Source organism: Hippopotamus amphibius, chromosome 14 (genome assembly GCF_030028045.1).
Source record: "Hippopotamus amphibius kiboko isolate mHipAmp2 chromosome 14, mHipAmp2.hap2, whole genome shotgun sequence".
NCBI classification, from domain to species: domain Eukaryota; kingdom Metazoa; phylum Chordata; class Mammalia; order Artiodactyla; family Hippopotamidae; genus Hippopotamus; species Hippopotamus amphibius.
The window spans coordinates 71,904,109-71,926,326 of NC_080199.1; the positions used below are offsets into that span (position 1 = coordinate 71,904,109).

At 40.2% G+C, this 22,218-nt stretch overlaps 1 protein-coding gene across 7 annotated transcripts in view; it reads right to left on the reverse strand.

Moving 5' to 3' along the window:
- The window catches only part of FRY (FRY microtubule binding protein), a 307,260-nt gene that overhangs the window by 86,225 nt on the left and 198,817 nt on the right, over positions 1–22,218 (reverse strand). For all 7 annotated transcript variants that reach the window (XR_009049071.1, XM_057707897.1, XM_057707896.1 and 4 more), the window contains exons 18-27: positions 15,500–15,758; positions 13,887–14,069; positions 11,362–11,448; positions 7,293–7,552; positions 6,694–6,883; positions 5,953–6,077; positions 3,700–3,757; positions 2,302–2,393; positions 1,839–2,011; positions 241–401 (exon numbers count right to left, since the gene is read on the reverse strand). Coding sequence is in view for 6 of the 7 variants with exons in the window: in XM_057707897.1 (XP_057563880.1) it covers positions 241–401; positions 1,839–2,011; positions 2,302–2,393; positions 3,700–3,757; positions 5,953–6,077; positions 6,694–6,883; positions 7,293–7,552; positions 11,362–11,448; positions 13,887–14,069; positions 15,500–15,758 (1,588 nt within the window). In the remaining variant the exon portion in view is untranslated. The remainder of the gene's footprint in view (positions 1–240; positions 402–1,838; positions 2,012–2,301; positions 2,394–3,699; positions 3,758–5,952; positions 6,078–6,693; positions 6,884–7,292; positions 7,553–11,361; positions 11,449–13,886; positions 14,070–15,499; positions 15,759–22,218) is intronic.

Below are 22,218 nucleotides of genomic sequence, written 5' to 3' on the forward strand. Positions count from 1 at the left end.
ACTGGAATAATTACATGTCTATATATAGCTATTTTTATTTATGTGCGAATATTTTAGGATTTGCAGAGTGAGCTTATGTATTTATACACACATATGTGTTTGATTTTTTTTTTTGCGTATGTGCTTATATTTTATCATGTCGTATTGTATTATTTATTTGAACCTTATTCAAGGCATGGATGTTTAAGGAAACAGACCATCAATCTGAGAAAAGTCATTCATGAGGCAAAGGTGACCTACCTTTAGTGCACAATACTGGTATCTTGTAATCTGATGGTTTCTATCACTGTAACGGTCCAGAGGAGTGAACATAATGCTGAAGGGTCCTGCCCACTGGCTAAACAAGATGAAAAGGTGGTGCCTCAGGCTTTGCTGGGGGAAGAGAAATCTTCGGTGGTGAACTAGAGAGAAAAGAAAAATAAGGCGAACACACTTTACGTTGCTAGTATGCATGGTTGTTAAGTTTTGGGGAAAGGGGTAATTTCATTTTCTAACTCAAGTGTTCTTTAGGTCATGAAACGTGTATTTAAAATGTCAAGCCTAATGTTCTTTCCTCTCCTCATGTTTTGGTCAATTTCTCCTTGTCTCAGAGCAGAAAGTAGAGATAGAAAATGGACTCACAGACACTATTTTCTAATCAATGTCTAGAAAACCTGCAACACCTTCCACTCGGCTGCTGATTACAAATAAAATGTTCTCTTGACTGCTGCTGCATCTTTAGGAAGAACTGCGAAATACAATGGATAGACTGTCTATTTCAAACAAATGTTCTTAAACTGAAGAAGTTAACTCAAATCTTAATTTAGGGTCATTGAAAATGAGGAGGATTGGTAAGAAGGTTTTACAACATCAAAATGTTAACCATAACGAAAAACAGAAACAGATGAGTTGCAGCTTTTTGTAATTATGCCAACAAATTTTAATTACAGTAATTAATTTTTACACCAACCTAATCGGTTATTTTTATTCTTTATGCTTCTATTAGATGAAAATGTTTGAGACCCATTTGTTCTATGAAAAAAAATGTCGATAACAATTTCTTAAGCTGTACAGAATTCTACATAATGTGTTGATTGGATAGAGTCAAGAGCAGGAGTATTGCTGAGATTATATGTTCACAAATTAGCAGGGCTTCCCAGGTGGCGCAGTGGTTAAGTATCTGCCTGCCAATGCAGGGGACCTGGGTTCGATCCCTGGTCCAGGAAGATCCCACATGCCATGAAATAAACTAAGCCTGCGTGCCACAACTACTGAGCCTGTGCTCTAGAGCCTGTGCTCTAGAGCCCGCAAGCCACAACTACTGAGCCGCTGTGCCACAACTACTGAAGCCTGCGTGCCTAGAGCCTGTGCTCCACAACAAGAGAAGCCACTGCAATGAGAAGCCTGCACACTGCAATGAAGAGTAGCCCCCACTCTCTGCAACTAGAGAAAGCCCGAGCGCAGCAATAAAGCCCCAACGCAGCAAATAAATAAATAAATAAATAAATAAATAAATAAATAAAAAACCAGCACAGAGAGAATGAAAAAATAAAGCCTCTGTGAACATTCCCTCTGAATTACTTTCCTCCAATGGAAATCACACAGGTTCATTTTCCAATGGGAACCAAAACAAAGAATAGAAATAATGACGAGGACAAAGCCAGATTTAATTCCTACTGTTCCCCTTCCAACTTTGCACTGCAGGCCCACAATCTGTTCTCAAGCATTTCCAAGCAAATAAGTGATCCCATCCCAGACCTGCACACAGGCCAATAGGTTTAAAGAGGAAAGCACAGCAATGGAGAACACAAATGATATCTCAAGCACCAAAGGTAATTCACAGGGATGCATCCCTGTACCTGGAACGCGCTGAATCAGGTTGGCAACCATGGCACTAAAATGTGCCCGGATGTCTTTAAGTATTTCCACTTCTTTATCGTTTTCAGCTTCTAGGAGCATGCGGGTCAGGTCCACGTATTCTAAGAACAAAGCTCCAAGGGCTAAAGTATCCCGTTCTAAGGCTCCATTGGTGCTGGAATAAAAGGAAATTAAACTTTTAGATGATTAGCCTTTACGTCAAAGTAGTACGTGCTTCATGGAAAATAAGATTCACTGTCAGAACTCGCACACTAAATTTATTCTTGACCAGTGTAAACAGAATATGAAAAAAAACCCAACAAGCTTTTTTGGACTTCTCTAAGTAAAAGTTAAAGATAATACATTAAAAATGAAAGAAAAGAAAGAAGAAAGACAGAAAGAGAAAAAAGAGGCAAAAAGATCAGTGTGTTGAAGGAGATCAACTCAGTTTAATTTCCACCCTACCTGTCACTTATCACACCAGCATCAGCCAGAAGTTCAAAAATGCGAAGTAGTTGTAGCCTTAACAAGTCTCGCCGTTCTCGGCGTTTTTTGTTCTGTGTAGAAAGAGGTAATACCACTTATAAACACGGGCACGATAACATTAACTTTGCTTTAGGAAACTGTATAAAGAAAGGCGTGATCTAGTCCTTTTTAATTTTCTAAACACAAAAGACAAAAAGTATTTTCCTTTCTTCCTAGTCCTCAGAGAATATGCTTGCTATCACAAGCTATAAGAGAAACAGATCACAAGTGGGTCAATAAATATCTGTCAGCTGGAAATGTTGAGAGTCAACAAGCTCATTTCTTAGAGGCTCCCGGCAGCTGCTAAAAAACTAAAGCATCAGGCAATCCCAATCTCTCAATTCATCTCACCCCCAACCCCCATCCCCCCAATTTCCCCCTTTGGTGTCCATGTTTGTTCTCTACAACTGTGTCTCTATTTCTACCTTGCAAACCAGTTGATTTGTACCATTTTTCTAGATTCCTCATATATGTGTTAATACACGGTATCTGTTTTTCTCTTTTTGACTTACTTCACTCTGTATGACAGTCTCTAGGTCCATCCATGTCTCTACAAATGACCCAATTTCGATTGGGACTGCCATATATACATTAATATGTATAAAATAGATGACCAATATGAAAAAAAATCAAACTGTACACTTTAAATATATGCACTTTATTGTATGTCAATTATATCTCAATAAAATTCTTTTAACAAAAAAGAAAACAAAACAAAAGGATCAGAAAGAAGTGGAGGAGGGCAGGGGACACTAATTATCCCACCAATTCTGGCCACAGAGGTAACACTGTCTTACTCAAATTGCCAAACTTCTGCTACTTCCTGTATCTTATCTACTACATGGGAAGCCTCTTTTTCAGTCTTGTTCTATTTTATCTAATTTTTTCATCCTGCTACATTATAAGTTTATCCTTTTCAGAGTTCACATCAGGGAAGATACTGCTGAGGAAAGTGCTTCCCATACCAGATGAAACAAGTAATGTTCCTGGCTACTCAACTCCTTGTAAAAAAACAAGCAAACTAACTAAAAATCCAAATTTAATCTTAACTCAAACCACTTGCAAAAGAATATAATATCTTAACATACATATGACTATTTAGGTTGCTTTTCTTTCATAACTTTAGAACTTAAAATCTTTTAAAACTGGAACCAGGTTATACTAAACACTCAAATATCAAAACATAATGAAACTAATAAAAGTTAAAATAGTAACACTCATTGTTAAAAGCATGTTGGTATGTTCGTATTCTTTACAGGGAAACCATTGGGTATGGTTTAAATTCACACTACTGTCCAAATAAACCATGGCATTAGTTCTTTAAATTCAAAATCTTACCTCTGGTCTTCGTTCCAGAGCCTCTTTCATTAAAGGATGAAGTTCTTCTACCAATTCTCTATGAAGGAAAAAGGTCAGCATTTAGAACTCATTATTGTTGATACCAAATTTGTCACAAAATATAACCATTCAATTCCAAATAATCTGCTTTTTAAACTTTCCTTCTGACATCAAAATCTCCCCTGGCAGTTCCATTTCCCTATCATGTGGTGAACTGGAAACAGCCAGTGGCCTGTACTTTGTATTTTCAGTCTTAATTAATCCCAGTGCTACACATATAATTTGGGCTCAATACATACTTGCTGACTTGATTTTGATTTAATGTTCTGTAGACTCTATGGCAAAAACCCCTACCAGGACAATTAAAACAACAGTATTTTGGAAGTGCCTACTAAATTCAAAGCACTTTCCCACAGGCTGAGGGGCTGAAGAGAAATAAAATTGATTCCCTGAACAGAAGAAATTTTCAGTCTAATTAGAGCAAAAGAAACAGGTTCAAGGACTGTGGCACTACCTTTGAGATTTGTGCTCAGGGGACTAAAAGTTGATTTTAAAATCAAGTCTTTCTGGAATTTCAGAGATAAATGCCTTTCTTTGAGCTATATGATAAATGCAAATTATGGCCAGTACTTTAACAGTGAGGTTCTCATCAAAACATTTTCTCTTGTATAGTAAAAGTAAAAATTTTTATCATATTAATACATGTCTGATATTACATGTATATACGTCATCTGTCCCCATTTTCTCCAAGTCTCAACTTTATACTCACTAATCTCATCAACTGTCATCTTTAGGAACTAACTTCTGAATTGCTTTGCCAAAACAGACAAAATTAGGAGGTCTAGCCTATGGCTAGGTATTTTGTCTATAGTCCGCTCCCATGTCTGAAAATATTGTACTTTCTGGTACTATATTTTGTGCTACTAGACATCACCATCCAGGGAAATTCAAGGACAGGAAGGTAAACTCTACGGCATTCTGCATTGAAGAACAGAAATCTTGTATTCCATTCCAGATTTCTCCAATACAGATGCTAGAATTTCTTCATCAAAGAAATGGAAATAGCTCTAATGGTGTCTTTCATCTAATAGCAATCAAATATTTACTATGCACATTTTTACATTTAACCCTCTCAATAAATCTATCTTATAGATAGTTATACCAGTTTTTTTTAATTAGTGAGATACACTTTATTTTTATTCATTATAACAATTTTACAGGTCAGGAAACTGAGGCCCAGGGACATTGTTTTCCACACACACGTGGCTAGTAAATTGCATAATCTTACCTGCTCCTAGGAATACTCAGAGGGTAAGATATGCAAAAGACTCTCAGGTTCTTTGGGAAAGACATTAGGTAATTCCAGGAATTGTTTTTATTATCTTCTTGTCGTATTTCTATATGATGCTTTGTCTTAACTAATTAACCAATGAAAACACTGGTTAACTGGCACGCATGTAGTCAGAGCTCACAATTACATTTTTTTAGGATAGAATTTGACTCTGTACTGTAACAGATCTTTTTCAGTTGCTTCTAAAATGTCTCATTAATCTTTATTTTTCAGATAGAGTTTCTCACAGATGCTTGGAGGGTTCCTTTTTCTGTGTACCTGAAAAACTAAGATTTTCTTTGTCCTTAAAGGCTTTCATTGCTAGATAAAGTCATCAGAGGCAGCCTGAATGAACATTTTATGATTACTCTTTGAAAAGGCTTTGACACTGCCTCAGATGGAATGGTTATTTGCTTAAAGGTGTGAAACGAGTAAGGAATCCAGAAAGTGAGACGTGATGATTCTCTTAAGGCAGATACAGCATCTTATAGAAAGACTAGCAAGTGAGATGCGTAACAGACACCCCTGAAGGGTTCTGTCAATGCTTAACCTTTGAGAGTTTGTTGCGTGAGTTGCTGATGAGCAGACACTCATTATTTTGACGTTACAGCCTCTGAACAGTCTGGCTAATGGGGGATTGACACAGAATTATCTTCATTTATAGCTATCTAAACCAAAGCTTGCAAGTGAGAGAAAATCTGAGAGGTAAAGTCAAAGTTGCATGACTAAAGGTGAAATTCGAGGCAGTTGCAAAGAATGCTTGTCACATGCGTGTCGACCAATAAGGACATAAAGGGAACTGTGCAAAGCCTGCATACTCTCCGGACACATGCCAATACGCGAACTCAAACGTGGGTTAGAAGCAGGAACTACGATAGCAGCAGTATACAGGAATTGAGAACAACTCATTAAGACTACCGTACCTGAAAACAAGGGAATTTGTCCTTCCAAATCCTAAAACTAAGGACTCTGTGATCTCAATGCCCTCTAGTCTCATCAAAGGCACCAACTGCTTTAACAGAACTCCCACCGATGGGGTGCCTATGGCCTGAAACAAGTTGATTAAAAGTGAAAAAGAGGCAACACGATAACTGATGCTTCCTTTAATCAAACGATGATTCCATTATAACAGTTTCAAAGTACTGAACCACACCCCAAGGCACTGCCATCATTTCAGGGGAAAAAAAAAAAAAAAAACACATAAATTTTAAAACAGCACAATGAATGCATTTTTCACTTGGGACACAAATTCTAAATAACATTCTTACTATAATAGTCTTCTTTAAAAAAAAACACTTAAATCCACAAAACCATTAACAAGATAATTTAATCAAGACATGGTTTAAAGGTGAATACTTGGTAAGGAGTGAGAGAAATGTGGTATGTAGGACATGAACCAAACCTCAGGGCACTAATAAATACAAGTTACTCTATGATCTTAGGCAAGTTTCTTAACTTCCCTTTATTTTCAGTTCCCCACTTGTCAGGGAGGAATAATAAATTAGTCACACAAACGTTCAATGGAATTTAGAAATGTGGTAGGATGAAAATCTGACCCCATATGCTCCAGATGGCAGGCACAGTGCAATTCGCACTGTGAACTCTAGACAAACGAGCTAAAAAAAAACCTTACAGAATAATTCTTCTGAAGCATGTCATGTCACCTTGTTATCGTAGCTCACTGTACCATCAGGTGTCGTTGCCATTATTTCTGGAGTGGAAGCTCTTAAGTGTCCCGGGCTCATAATACTGGGTTTTGCAACTCCAAAGCAAAGAATAAGGTAATTTCTCCACAAGGTAACATAGTTGTCCCCGCTGCTGGCAGTGCTGGTTTTCTTGGCATTAATTGGGCTACTAGAAATACAGAGTGAAAAACAAGAGTGAAACTAAGTTCCAAATTTTAGGTATCACTTATTAAATAAAGATCCTGGGAAGGGCTCCAACTGAGTTGAACAATTGTCTGTCAAGGATTGTCTGTCTGAACAGGGAATGTCTCTATCGGATGGAGAGTTGAATGGAACTTTAAGATCCTTTTCACCAGTGAGAGTGAGATTCCGCACTCAGACAATAGCACTGATTATTCAGGAAGGGAAAAAACTAGCTCTAGACAAGAACTTTTAACCTGTTTTTACTCAATGTTAAGAATTCTGTAGTAGAAGGTTCAGAAACTAGAGGATTATATCCTGATCTCTTATATAAAATGAAAACATAAGAGGGCAAATGGTAAAACAAGCAAAACTGAGGGAAGCTAGGGGTCCCTTACTTCGGGTCTACCAGAGGCATCACGGACTGTAGCCGCGTGAAGGCGTAGGGCCAGGCATAGCTGAGGGCGGTGGGGCAGTGCTTGGGCAAGTTCTCCTGCCGGAGGAAGCTGAAGAGGCAGAGGACCCAGGGGTCTTTGACAGACTGAGCGAAAATCCAGACGTGGGAAGGGCTCTTCACATCGTAATGGCTGTTGACCAGGACGGCGTTCCACTCCACCAGCCACTGCAGGTCCACGGTGTGGGTCAGCGGTAAGGTTGCCTGCAGGTGCAAGAAGCAGGTGATGAATCGATGCTGAACTGCAAGTTCCACGTCCTCGCCCCGACTCTGCCCAATGCCCCAGCCTCCACAGTGCTTTTCCCATCCACCTCTGTAACGGGTCCAGCTCTGAACCTGAAACACCCCTCCCACGCCTCCTACGTCGGACCTGGGTTTGCGGTCACGGCCGTTTCTATGGGCGGCTGCAGGCAGCAGACGTGCAGGGTTTAAGGACAGGGGCCAGGCTTCATGCAGTTTCCATGTTGCAGAGCCCCGCATACTAGTACCCAGGAGCTGCTCACTAAATGCTTGTTGAACAAACATACGGCATGAGTTAATTTAAACCTGACCATGAATTTGCCAACTTAAAATTCTGAAAAGTTATTAATCTCTGAGGTTCATAAATGTGTTATTATCCCTGTAATTAGTATTTTTTTAAAGCCATGATGTTGTTTACCTTTACTTGGACTGAAATACCTTCCCTCTGGCTTAGGGAGGTGGCTAAGTGCAACCCCTTTAATGAAGGGTATTTTACTGATGATTTTTGAGGTAAGATACCTCCTTACACTTGTCCTATGATATCAAGCCAAAATAACACATTCTACAGCCTTTGGAAACATATCTATATTTAATCTATATTTATTTATATATTTAATATAAATTTACATATATTTATATTTAATAATATATTTATATATTTTTATTAGTATTTATTATGTAATACATATTTATAATTCTATATAAATATTTATTAGTTATATACTTATATATTTATATTTATATATAAATTTATATATATTTATATCTATATATTTAATTTATATTTATTTATAGATTTAATATAAATTTATATAAATATATTTATATATTTATTAATATTTTATATAAAATTATATATGTATTATTTATATATATTTATTTTATACATATTTATATTTTTATATATTTATATTTATATAAGTAAGGTATCACCTCACACCAGTTAGAATGGACATCATCAAAATATCTACAAGCAGTAAATGCTAGAGAGGGTGTGAAGAAATGGGAACCCTCTTGCACTGCTGGTGGGAATGTAAATTGATACAGCCACTATGGGGAACAGTATGGAGCTTCCTTGAAAAACTAAACATAGAGTTACCATATGACCCAGCAATCCCACTACTGGGCATATACCCAGAGAACACCATAATTCAAAAAGACACATGCACCCCAATGTTCATTGCAGCACTATTTACAATAGCCAGGTCATGGAAGCAACCTAAGTGTCCATCAACAGATGAATGGATAAAGAAGATGTGGTACATGTATATAATGGAATATTACTCAGCTGTAAAAAGGAAAGAAATTGGGACATTTGTAGAGACATGGATGGACCTAGAGACTGTCATACAGAATGAAATGAGTCAGAAAGAGAAAAACAAATATCGTATATCAACACATATATGCACAATATAGAAAAATGGTACAAATCAACTGGTTTGCAAGGCAGAAATAGGCACACAGATGTAGAGAACAGACACATGGACACCAAGTGGGGAAAGTGGGCCGGGGTGGGAGGCGGATTGGGATGAATTGGGAGATTGGGATCGCCATATATACATTACTAATAAGAAAAAAAAAATCAAATTGTACACTTTGAATATATGCAGTTTATTGTATGTCAACTGTATCTCAACAAAAGTCCTTAAAATATTAAATATTTATATATTTACTATATATTTGTAATATTTTATATAAATTTATATATATTTATATCTATATATTTAATCTATATTTATTTATAGACATTATAAATTTATATATAGTAATATTTTATATTATATATTTACATATTTAATATTTACATCGCATATTTATAAAATTATATATTTATTAAATATTTATATATTTTTGTATAAATTTATATATTTATATCTATATTTAATCTATATTAAATTGATTAAATTAATTGATAACACATACTTTTTTATATTTCATTCTCTTTTAAGTGCAGAGTGTCAAAGCTGAGGGAAGACCAAGTTTCAAATAATCTAGCTGTTGTGCCAAGAGAGAAAATCAGCATTACGTTTGTCAGGCATTTAAAGGGATCCGTTTTACCCGCTGGGTCTCCGAGTCCCTGTGGGTCAGACTGCTGCACCCGTGGCCTCCACAGTTAATGGGCCGAAGAGGCACAGCTTCAGCTTCAGACCCAGAGACTTAAGGCTCCAGCAAAGCCTCTGCCCCAAGCCTGTGACCTGGGAACATTTCTGAACATCCCAGAGCCTCTCTCTGCTTAATTTATGACTTGGAAATTACAACGCTGATCTCACCTAATCTTTAAGTGAATGACATGAGATAAGGGATGTCACAACCTGGCACAAGGCAGACACTGCTTCTCCCCCACGCCTCTTCTCCCCTTTCAGTGCATCTTCCTACACGCAGTGCTACTGACCTGGTTACCCCGGCTTAAGATTTAGATTCTGATAAACACAGAACAAAATGACATGAACAGAATATTATCTGCAGGGAAGCAAGGTATGTATATAAAACAATTACACCTGACTCTTCTAGTCTGTGTCAAAACAATTTGCATTTCTGAAAGAAGAGGTAGGACGATTCCACATCACTGCCTGGCTCACAGTTTTAGCAATCATCAGGAATCTCAACAAATAAGTAAGAAGAGGTTGCTACAAACAGGAATCTGTGTTCAATCTCAGAAAAGGTCACGAAAAGCTCACAAATGCCTTTAGGTTTTATATGCACTTATAGGTCTTTGTCGAATATGTTTATACTCATTTACAGTTATCGGAGCAGCATGTGCAAGGGCCGTCAGCAATGTGGATTCGGCAGATGCGCCCCGCCTCTCTTCAGCTATTTCGCTAAAGTCAATCCAAGTCCCATTACTGTGCTTTACTAATTTAAAAAAAAAATCAGGTAATTCAAATCAATTTCAATTTCCCTTCGACTTCATCAGAAATTGAAAGCTCTTTAAAACCAAGAATGTATTTGTGCAGCAGATAAAGCTCTACTAGATTCAGAGTCCAGACAGGGTCAAGTCCAGGCCCTAACACTCTGTGTGACTACGGCCCTGACCCTTAATGTTTCTGAGTTTCAATACCTATGAGAGTCAAAAAAGATAATAAATGTGAAAGCACCTTGTAAACTGTAAAGCACCACATAAATACAGGTTACATAGTGTTAATAAAGCAAATTAATTTTCTGAAAGAATCCTGAGCAATTCTTGAAATTGCAATTAGCAAAATTTTATCTGTCTTCCTCAGACTCAAATTTTGTTTTAGATTTATCTGAAAGTCTCCTGAGCTGGTACTGGAGAAGCTCATCTTGTTTTCCTAAGTACTTATGTGTCAGTTTCTTAACCTGATATTAAGCCTCAGAATTCTTCTACATCATTTTTCTTTGTGTCTCTTTTCTAGATAGGTCCAGAGCTTATACTTAAGAACTGTCAGCGGGACTTCCCTGGTGGGGCAGTGGTTAAGAATCTGCCTGCCAATGCAGGGGACACAGGTTCGAACCCTGGTCTGGGAAGATTCCCACATGCCGTGGAGCAACTAAACTGTGTGCCACAACTACTGAGCTTACTTTCTAGAGCCCAAGAGCCACAACGACGGAGCCCGCACCTAGAGCACATGCTCTGCAACAAGAGAAGCCATGGCACTGAGAAGCCCTCGCACCGCAAAGGAGAGTAGCTCTCGCTCTCCACAACGAGAGAAAGCCTGCGTGCAGCAACGAAGACCCAACGTAGCCAATAAAAACCAATAAATTTATATATTAAAAAAAGAACTATCAGCAATCAGGATCAAACGTGTACTTACTGAATCCGAAGCTGCTACATGAATAAAACTTTCGAGAATCGAAGAGCTTAGCTGATCCATGACATCAATCATAGGCCTGTCATCATCCTGTACAGAAGGGAGGCGGTTACTCTCCATAGGAAGATGAACCCTTCCACCCTCCCCACCGCCTTCGTCCCGCACATGAAGCAGAACAGCTTGCAAGGTAGTGATAAGGGTTTTCTCACAGAAAAGTGAGTGCCAAGGTGGTGAAAGGTAGTGGGTAAAACTCCCTATGATTCTGAGTGTAGTCTTACAAGCTTCAGTGGAAGATGACTAGAGCTTCAATTTGACATTGTACTGAAAAGACACGTACCTGAATTTCTAAAATTCATGCACCTACACTTATTTAGACTGGAATCTAAATCTCAGTATCATGCGTTATTCACTAAAGTGTTCATGTTGTCATTAATTAAAAAAAAATGGAAAAACCACAAGAATATGCTTTGCCAGACCACAAAAATGCTACTTACTTAAGTCACTGATCTGGTAAAATAACTGATAAATTGTTGACTGTGATTGAATTTCAGTCCTAAAGAAACTGCACTAGAGACTGACCACACACCCTCCGTAGTATCTATGTTGTGCACAGCTATTTGGTAAAAGAAGCAATTTGGATAAAAGAACAGAAGAGAGTATTTTACAGGAAATTCTTTTACATGAATAGCACGTAAATGCATGAACAAGTACATGTTTGCCATCTTTTACCGCAGAGAGGCTCGGAACTATGAAATTATTTTCTTAGAAGCCTTATAGGAAAGCTTTGGAATGTCCTTATTCATGTTTGAATGAGAATGGTTTCAAAAAAGCTGTGGTTGAAAAAAAAAGAACAAGCGCGTAGATACAGAGAACGGATGGTTGGTTCCCAGAGGTGGCTGTGGCAGTGGTGGTGGTGGTGGTGGGGAGGGGTTGGCAAAATGGGTAAATGAATCAAAACGTATAAACTTCCAGTTATAAAATAAATAAGTCATGCAGATGTCATGTACAGCATGGCAACTAGAGTTAATAGTATTGTATCGCATGTTGGAAAGTTGCTAAGAGAGTAGATCTTAAAAATTCTCATCACAAGGAAAAACATCCTGTAGCTATGAATGGTGATGGATGCTATCTACTCATTGTGGTGAACATTTTACAATATGTACAACTATGGAATCATTATGTTATATACCCAAAACTAATAATGTTGTATGTCAATCATACAAAAAAAAAAAAAGTTGTGGCCGGTCAAAGAAAGCACAGTATGAGAAACATTCTTAACAGAGTCTGTTGGAATAGCAGCTAAGAACCTGGGCTTTAGAGGCATATATATCTGGCCTTCAAGTCTGGCTCTGCCACATCCTAGCTGTTGATTCTGGGGAAGGCATTTAACCTCCCTGAACCTCAGGCTCAGAATCTGCGCAATGAGGATAATAACAATACTGATTCTTAGGTTATTGTGTGTCTTTGGTGAGATAATACATATAAAGCACAGCTCAGTGCCTGACACATACACGGTAACAATTTTTGTCATCGATATTATCATAATTAGAGACGTAATGGAGATTTATCAAAATACAGCATGTCTTAGAGATCCATTTACCAGATCCCAGAGATGTCCTAAAATACACCAGAAAGCTCGCTGCAGAAATGTGAACAGAAAGGCCTGGGATACATCTGAAAATATTTTGTACAGACAATGATCATTTTGAGGGCCATAAAACCAAGATTAGCGATATGAAACAAGAAAACAGAAAGTAGCGTTTTTCTAAAGAAGTATGTGACATAAAATGCTGGTCCTTCTTTCATCAACTTGTGGATAGGGTTCGGCCACCTGAGCCGACAGGCAGTGAACCTTAACGTCTAAACAAGGGCATACAGCCCTTGACTGAGGGCAGGAGAGTAGCTGGAGGCAGTCATGGCTATTTGTCGGCTTACTTCTCTCATCTCAAGCGGACATGTTTTCTTGTGATGCCATTTTTCTACCACTATTGAGGTTACATAATTTTCAGTGAGCCAGACTGTTCGGTACCTTGCTCATTTTAAATGGGATGCACTGTTTTCCCAAGTTAATTCTCTAATATGAATGTAATATCTTCTTAATTCTATGTATACTGAACATTATGAAAGAAAATGATCTATAACTGGGAGACTGGGATACCAAATTGTACACTCTAAATATATGCAGTTTATTGTATGTTAACTGTATCTCAATAAAAGTTCTTAGAAAAACAAAACTAAACAAAGAAAATGATCTATAACTGAATCTTAAGATTCACTTCTTCACAAAGCACCACCTCTTTAGAGAATCAGGAATGGTCTATTCTACCGCCCTCAGAATATATGACTTAGGTCTTGCAGATCAAGAGTACGATTTCACTATTAAAAACCCACCCTGAATCAAGAATTATTTGTTGACCTCATGTGACATGACAGTACATAAAATAGTAATACATTCTTTACAGTTTTTAATTTAAACGTTGAAACTGTTGCAAGATATGAATTGGGAAATTCAGAAAAATAATCCATACCTCAGGCTGACCCAGGGCCACAAACAAAGCTCGAATTTCCTTGAGTATTAAAACAGACAGTTTGCGTGTGGCCACCTGGAAACTGCAGAGTAAAACCAGGGCAAAGCCTTCCACGGCATGGAGCACGCTGCAGTGGGGACCTCGCTCCGACTGGATCCGCGGGCTGGAGCCATTGGCAATTAGCTGTTGCGCAATGAGAACAACATTCTATGCTCAGAGAAACAAGAGTGGAAGAAGAAACCACTCTTCTATGTACATCTTCTGGCATGTCTGACCTTGTAACACTAAAATAAGTTACCCGGGCTTAGAACCCGACATGACTATGAATTCATTATGATTTGTGAAATATCACAGATCCCTTTTTGATTTCAGAGCAATTGTCACTGTGAAATATCATCAGCCCTCCGTTACCCCTGATAAGGAATAACTTTTCAAAGGTTAATAGGAATAAGAACAAAACTGCTTCCATCCAGACCATTTGAGAGGACATTATATATTTAATTAAAGTGACCTAATTTGGTTTTACTTAAATGCTCTATAAAGAATTCTCTATTTTAAATTCTCTACTTTAGTTACTATTACATTGAATTTTCAGACATTGACTTTCTAATAAGACTTTTTTTTTTTTTTTTTACTTGTTTTCATGTTACATTTTAATCTGTGTTTTGCACATTAATGAGATGGGTTCTGAAAGTTCCCAAACCAAGAGAGTATAAAACAAAAGCAAGCCAGACAGCAGGACAGATTCCACCTTCGTTTCAGTCTTCCTTTTACAAGCATATGTAACCCTCGTTTTCCAGTCGTCTTCTGGCAAGTGTAGGACAAAAGGAAGGAGGAATGTCCTGAACCTCATCTCCGAAGTGAGCCCACCTGGGATCCTAAATGCTTTCCCACGTCCCGAGCCTCGACATTCCTCAGACCCTCAGTCACGCTCTTCCCCAGCCAGGTCCCCTCCCCGTCTGCACACTGCCCTGGTTCTCCTCTGACAACACTCCTCAACCTGCTCTTCAAAATGTTATCTTATTTTCACCATCCAGGACTGAGGCGAGAAAGCACAGAGAAACCACAAGACTGCTTTCTTCTCTGGACATTGGTGAAAGGAACCCATGTACTGCAGACTAGGGGAAAAAAAAAACTGGTGGGCAGCTATTATATACCCATATCCATATCCAGCTCTATATCCACACCCAGCTCTATATCCACACCCAGCTCTATATCCACACCCAGCTCTATATCCATATCCAACTCTATATCCATATTCTTATCTATACCCATTTCCAGCTTTATGTCCACATCCACAGCCAGCTCTATCTCTTCCCTATGGTCATTAGCTCTTACAAACAAATGTATAGTCACAATTCTCTGAAAAACAACAACAATTTCTACTCACTAAACGGCCTTGCTAACATGAATAAATCTAACCCGATGTGGCATGGGATGCCCTGAGCTTCTTGTTCACAGTTTAAGCAGATGGAAAAACTCAAGGTCACCATTAGGGAGAAAGCTCCCAGGCAGCTGAAAGTGAAGAACCCCGAAGGTTCTTTGGGCTGCAACTTATTTACATACGTACTACATAAAAGAATATCAATGAGTGGGAAGAGGGTGAAAATCACCTCTGAATTTCTGATTTTGTTGGCTTGTTCGCAGACTTTTCCTTGAGTCTGTGTGACCAGCTTCCACTGGGTGAGCAGCTGGAGCAGTAACTTGAGGGATGAATCGAGGAGCGTGTGATGCATGTCATTTACTTCCCGGAGCAGGAAGTTGGTGAAGCCAAACAGGACATCTTCCCTCCAGTCTGAGAAGTCGACAAGTAAACCCTGAAGAGAATTTTGTGCAATATGTCGCAGCTCATCGTCCATATGAATAGAGAGCCTGAGAGAGGAACGAAGACAATGCAGTCATTTACTGTACTAGCTTTTCTTCTACATCTGTAAAGGAACACACACAGGGCCCTGTCTGAAAAAATGGGTCACCCTTCCCTGTTATATTACCATAACTTTCACTCAGCTCCCCTACTGTTACTGTTTTATAACCACGGTACTTGATCAAAACTAAGACGTTAACATCGGTACAGTGCGATTAACTAAAATACATGTTTTATTCAGATTTTACCAGTTTTCCATTAATGTCCTTTCTGTTTCAGAATGCAATTCCATATACCATGTTGCATCGAGCTGTACATGAGTACTTTTTTCATACTACAGAATAAATCAGTATCAAATCTTGCCACTTTTAAGGATGGTACTGGAGAAACGCAGGGACTCATGCAGAAGTTCACTGAAGATGAGCCGTTAAAGCTAGGTCAGTTGTCCTCAGTTGGTTCTGCCCCCACCAAGAGGCTTTTGGTCATGTCTGCAGACATTATTGATTGTCACAACTTGGGAGTGTGCTCCTGGTATCTACGTAGTCCGTAGAAGCCAGGGAAGCTGCTAAACTCCAACAGCGCACAGGACAACTGCTATGACAAAGAATTATCTGGCTTACAATGCTGACAGTGCCAAGGGTGAGGAATCCTGAGTTTGTCAACTGAAAGATTTATCAGTGTATTTGTGGTTTAAGCCAGAACATCATCATCATATCATTAAACAAATCTCAACATTGGTACCGAGCCTTACAGTTAACTTCACACTTTACATATTCATTCATTCACTTACTTAATAAACAAATGCCTTTGAGGTCCTCCTAAGATTCAGCCCTCAGGATACAGAGTGCATCTGGCTGTGCTTACCGGGTAGGGTGCCAGCAAGCGTGAGGTGTGAGACAGTCCTGGAGAGGGAGCAGGGGCGGTTCGGTGGAGGGTCTGTGGGCCACCCAAGGAGGCAACACAGCGGGAAGAGGTTAAGTGGGTCTGCTCTGGAATCAGATTGCCTGATCATTCTTGCTTCTGTCACGCAAGAGCTATGTGACCCCGTGCTACTTACTTAACCCCTCTAAGCCTCAGAGCCTCACTTGGAACATGGGGATAACAGCTGTACTTGTATCTCATAAACCTGTTGTGAGGTTCACGGAGATGATCTGCGCACAGTGTTTAGTACCACACTGCACGTGGAGTAAGCACTCAGTACCTGTTGGCTATCATTATGAGAAGAAAATGAACTATATTCTGAAAGTTATAGGAAAAGTAACGATTGGATTCACATCTGAGAAAAGACAGGCTGGAATATGGAGGATGCCTTGGAAAAGTTACATGACTGAGGGCAGAGACTGGCTGGGAGGTCATTGCAGTTGATTCGGGCACCAAGTGGTGGGGGCCTGACCCAAGGCAGAGAAGCAGTAAGGAAGGGAGAGGTGGAGAGGAAAGATAGCCGGGAGACAAAATTTCCAGGACTCAGCATCCTGGAAGGGTTCAGTGTCAAAGACGAAGGTGGCCAAGTCAACAGGGGCCCCCATTAAATAGGACAGATAATATCCTCAACCAGTAGAAAAAGAAATTGTGAACCAGAGTGGTTAAGGAACTTCCTCAAAGTCCGGGATTCCAACCCACAACTTCTCACCTTTAGTCCAAACTTTTCTCCATAAAACAGGTCTGGTACATATTTCTGAATAGAAAGTATTTCAAGAACTTGATACTGAACACCCTTTTGATTCTCTAGAGCATGAAGTGCACTAATCAGTCCAAATTTGACAACATAAACCAGGCAAAAGCTCATTAATGAGCACATATACACCAAGTCAGGGAAGATACATTTTCTGTTCCAAAAGCAAGTCAAGTTCTACAACGATGCTGAGAAGGAAGAGCTGAGCTAATTCTTCAGGGCAGACTTGCTATTAAGTCTATAGGTATTAAGTAGGTCATAGTTACTGAAAGAACAGAAAGAGGTCTTTAACCTGGGCTTCTAATTAAGGACTAAGGCAGGAATTAACAAACTTTCTTTGAATTTCAATCAGCAGCTCCATTTTTTTTTCAAAAAACTTTATGTAGAACTCTAATATATAATACATAAAATCTGAGTTGTTCTGTGAAGCTGGGTAAAGGGCCTGAACCCCCCCCCCCGCCCCCCCATGTGGGAGGAAACATTGCTTCACTCTGCAGGCAGCTTCCAGTCACCTTTGCAGCCCATGGTTTGAAAACACTAATGTAGGGAAAACACTTGAGGTCATGTTCCTAACGTACGTTTATTATTCCTGTTTACTACATTTATACCTGTCTATAGTCCTGAATGTCTTAGAGAATAAGCTTCTGCAGATGGCAAACCACCTTTCAAGGACAGAACAACAGGGACTCAATAACTGTTAACTGATGGTAATGACATTGGTCATTGTTACGGGTTGGGTCTCCTCCTGAATTCACATATTGAAATCTAAACTCTCAGCACCTGAGAATATGACATTATTTGGAAATTGGGTCATTGCAGATGGAATCAGCTTAATTAGGATGAGGTCATGTTGGAGTAGGGTGGAATCCACATGGTTGGTGTCCTTATGAGAAGGGGAGATTTGGAGACAGACACACAGGGAGAAAGCCATGTGAAGATGAAGGCAGAGGTCAGGGTGATGCTTCCATGAACCAAGGCAGGCCAAACAATGCCAGAAACCCCCAGAAGCTAGGTGAGAGGCACAGAATAGATTCTCTCCCACAGCCTCAGAAGGAAGCAACCCTGATGACACTTTGATCTCGGACTTCTAGCCTCTGGAACTGTGAGACAATAAATTTCTGTTATTTAAGCCACCCAGTTTGTGCTATTTTATTATACGCATGAAACTAGGCTAGCACATATCTTTAGAGTCAAAAGTCAAAATAAGAGCCATGTCATGGACCAGTGAAAACATTCAAAAATATTCCTGGAGTACGAAGAGACAGGACCAGGGAAGGGAGGGAACTTTGGGAATAAAAGACCCAGTGGATAATAAAAGTGGAATGTTTGTGGAAGAAAAAGGTCCAACGTCACGGAACTGAGACAGAGTCTGAGTGGCAGCAGGGGAGGGAGAAGGAGAAGGAGCTGCGGAAAGGGCCAGAGCCCCTCCCCCTAGTCATTCCTTGGAGTCTGAGTAGGGAGGTGCCTATCAGACACAGCCAAGGCCGTTTCTTCCACCCAGATCTTTCTCATTTTTACTTTCGTTAGATTTTAACCAGATAATCACAGATCGTCTTGTGATGCACATAGGATTTACTAGTATAAAACAGAAAATGGGAAAAAAATTTTAGTTAACTAAAAAGGAAAAGAAGACTCAGAGTTAAACGAGAAGGATGCCCAGCCATCGTGAGGATGCAGGATTTCAGGAAACATGCATGATGCTGGCTGACCCATTTACAGTCTCACGATGCCTCCTGGTCCATTGAGGGAGGAGTGGCTGAGGAGAAGGCATCCCCCAAGCCTTGCTGGGCCACCCTATTGAGAAACCAGAAATGAATGGACAGGTTCTTGCCTGTAAAATAAACAACCGTGATGACAATAAACGACAGGCCTGTGAATCCGGTGGCAGCAATTGAAAGAGACGAGTGATGTTTAGAGAAGGCAGCTCAGGAAGTCTGACTAGCTAGGGGGACCCAAGCAAAAATTTCTAAGAAGCTGATCTGGTTTCCAGGAGCCGAAAATGGGGTCACAGGTATGTGGTTACACACAAAACCACCAAGGGGGCCTGAAAGGACTCCACCATGACACAGCAGTCAAGCATACCGAAGGAAACTGCCGTTGCCAACATCAGCTGCACCAATTGCCTCCCCGGCACGAGGCACATGGACCAGCCTGGCCTGATTAAACACACGGCGACATTCTGCACAGGCCAATGGTCGCGAGGCCCTGCTTGGAGTAATCTAGGCTGGGGGTGTGGTGTGAGCACAGGGGCACTAAGGATGTGGGTAAAATGGGGAAAACCCAAAACTTGAGCAAGGCCGCCTTCCTGGTTGGTCAGATCAGACAAACGACTGAACAGAAACACTTTTGTAAAGATGAGTTCAGGTTCAGATGGAATCAGCTTGGTCGCTTTGAAGAACTTTGTTGCTAGAGGTGCATGAATGAAAGTGATTTCAAATTCACAAACTATACCCAGAAGAAAAGATCCATTAGGAGGAACAGCCTCCTCTCAACTCTGGAAGGACCAACACAGGTTATCAGGCAGAGGTGAGGAACCTGCTGTCCCATCACGTCACCAAGGGCAGCAGCAGAAGGAATGGTTCTGAAGGGAAGGCTCGGAGACAAGGGTGTCCAAAAGGAGGGACGTGCTGACAAGCGGACTGTTAACCTCTGGAATGTCCACCAGAAGTGGTGGAAATTTCTTCCCTAAGGTATCAAAGAATGAGCTCCCACTATTTACAGGGCTTTGAACTACATCTCAAGTAAAATAAAGAAATAAGATTAAGTGGTTTATTGTGGCAAGACGTGATTGAGTCTATTGTTCTCACCCAGCTACTCAAACAGCTAGCCACCCTCCACGATATAGACACGGGCTGAAGACCGAATGATAAATGAGAAATATTTTTCAGATACTGAAGGTCATGAAATTGTGTATGCATTACTTCGGGAAGTTCCACAAGTTGTAAAGAAACACTGCACAAAATGTGTTTGTCATTGTCTATAAAACCAATGATGTGTGTCACTTCCATTTGGCTTCTGGAAAATGCTGTACATTTGGGCAACCAACGTTACTCTTCTAAAGTTCAATCTCCTTGTCTGAAAATAGGAATGAACATGTGCCCAGCTTTCCTGACATAATGTATATGAAAATGCATTGTACATGGTGGCATAATATGTTATTCAGATTTAAAGATGCCTAAAAATAATAACTAACATTTGCTGAGAGCTTACTGCGTTCTAGGCACGGTGCTAAGTGACTTATATGCACTGTTTAATTCTCACAACCCTGTTTCAGATTTTTGAAATGAGGGTAAACATGGAACAGCAAACCCTTAGTGCATCTATAGTGCTGCAGGAAGGGACAGAGGACAGGAGCCTGTGGCCTGTTGGGGGAAAAGGTCCTTCCTGAGGTCAAGGGTAGAGCAGGAAACATCTGGGAGGAGACAGAGAAAAAAGATGGCGATGGCCAAGGAGAAAAGTGAGCTCCCCCTTCTTCGCCTGTTTTGTCAATAAACCATTGTTATGCTAAACATACGAATACAAGTCTGAGAATAGAGGGTCTGTGGTATTTAGCCAATACCTGAACAGCTGGGAAGGGAGCCTGGGGCCAGTTATGGGGGACAAATCCTCAAAACTCCTGTCACCTACAAACCGGCCCTTGCCATCTGCCTCTACGAGGATTAAACCGTGAGCCGCTGCAGCTGCTGGCCTGCAACACCCCCTGAAAGGAGTTCAGGGCGGAGAGCAGGAATGAGGCCCTCTGTGCTCTGGGAAGAACTGGCAGAGCAGGTCTTTAGATAGTTAGATATTTTCTGGAGAAGATTTTATGAGCCCAATTCTTGCATCTCCTCATATCTAGAAAAGCACTAAAATCCTTCAAGGTGACGTCTGCTCCTGGTGACCAGCAGGAACCTTCTGCAAAAAAAATAAGTGCTTGACTAGATGTACTCCCCCTTCACCAAAATCACATATATACTGCCCTTCCCCCCTACCTCTTTGGAGCAGTTTCTCAGAGCTATCTGAAATGCTGTCTCCCGGGCTATAGTCCTCATTTCACCCCAAATAAAACTTAACTCACAATCACAACTCTCACATTGTGCTTTTTTTTTTTTTTTTTCCAGCCAACACTCCTTATTCCAGAAACTGAGCTGTGAGGGGCAGGAGCGCCTGCCTGAAAGTTGGTCTTATTTTGCCAATTATGAAGAAAACCAAGTTTTTCTCCAGTAAAAATGTACCACGGATGCAACCACAAAGTGTCTGGAATAACAGGTCTCACATCTCTCTGACTAGACCATCTCAAGAGTCAACTGACTCCAAATGTGATTGGACTACAGGGGAAAAAGTGACTGAAGCCTTCAAACCCACATTACTGCTCTTCAATTTCTTCACTTCTGTCCTGTGACCTTCTTGAGATCTGAAGGGGTTCATTTTCTCATAGGTTACTGGACCCAGTGAGAGGGCCAGCACTCCGCGTTATCCTTCCCCTGAGGAGAACGGCCTCTGGCTTCTTTGGAAGCTTATGAAAACGGCCCCTTCACAGGCTTCCCATATAAGTCCAAGTCATTTTCTTGACTTTGCCCTAAGACTTGAACTCTCAAGAATATTTATTTGTTCTTTCCCCTCATAAAAACAGGACCCACTGCTTTGGGCTTTTTAAGAATGTATATAATAATAAACACAGGCACTATAAATAGCATCGCCATTCCAACCAGGTCTGACAGAATTCCCCCCCTCCCCCCACCACGCCTTGCACCACGGTCCCCAGATCTGAGAGTCCCTGGATGAGGCTACCAAGGAGATTCCACAGGTGAGAGTCT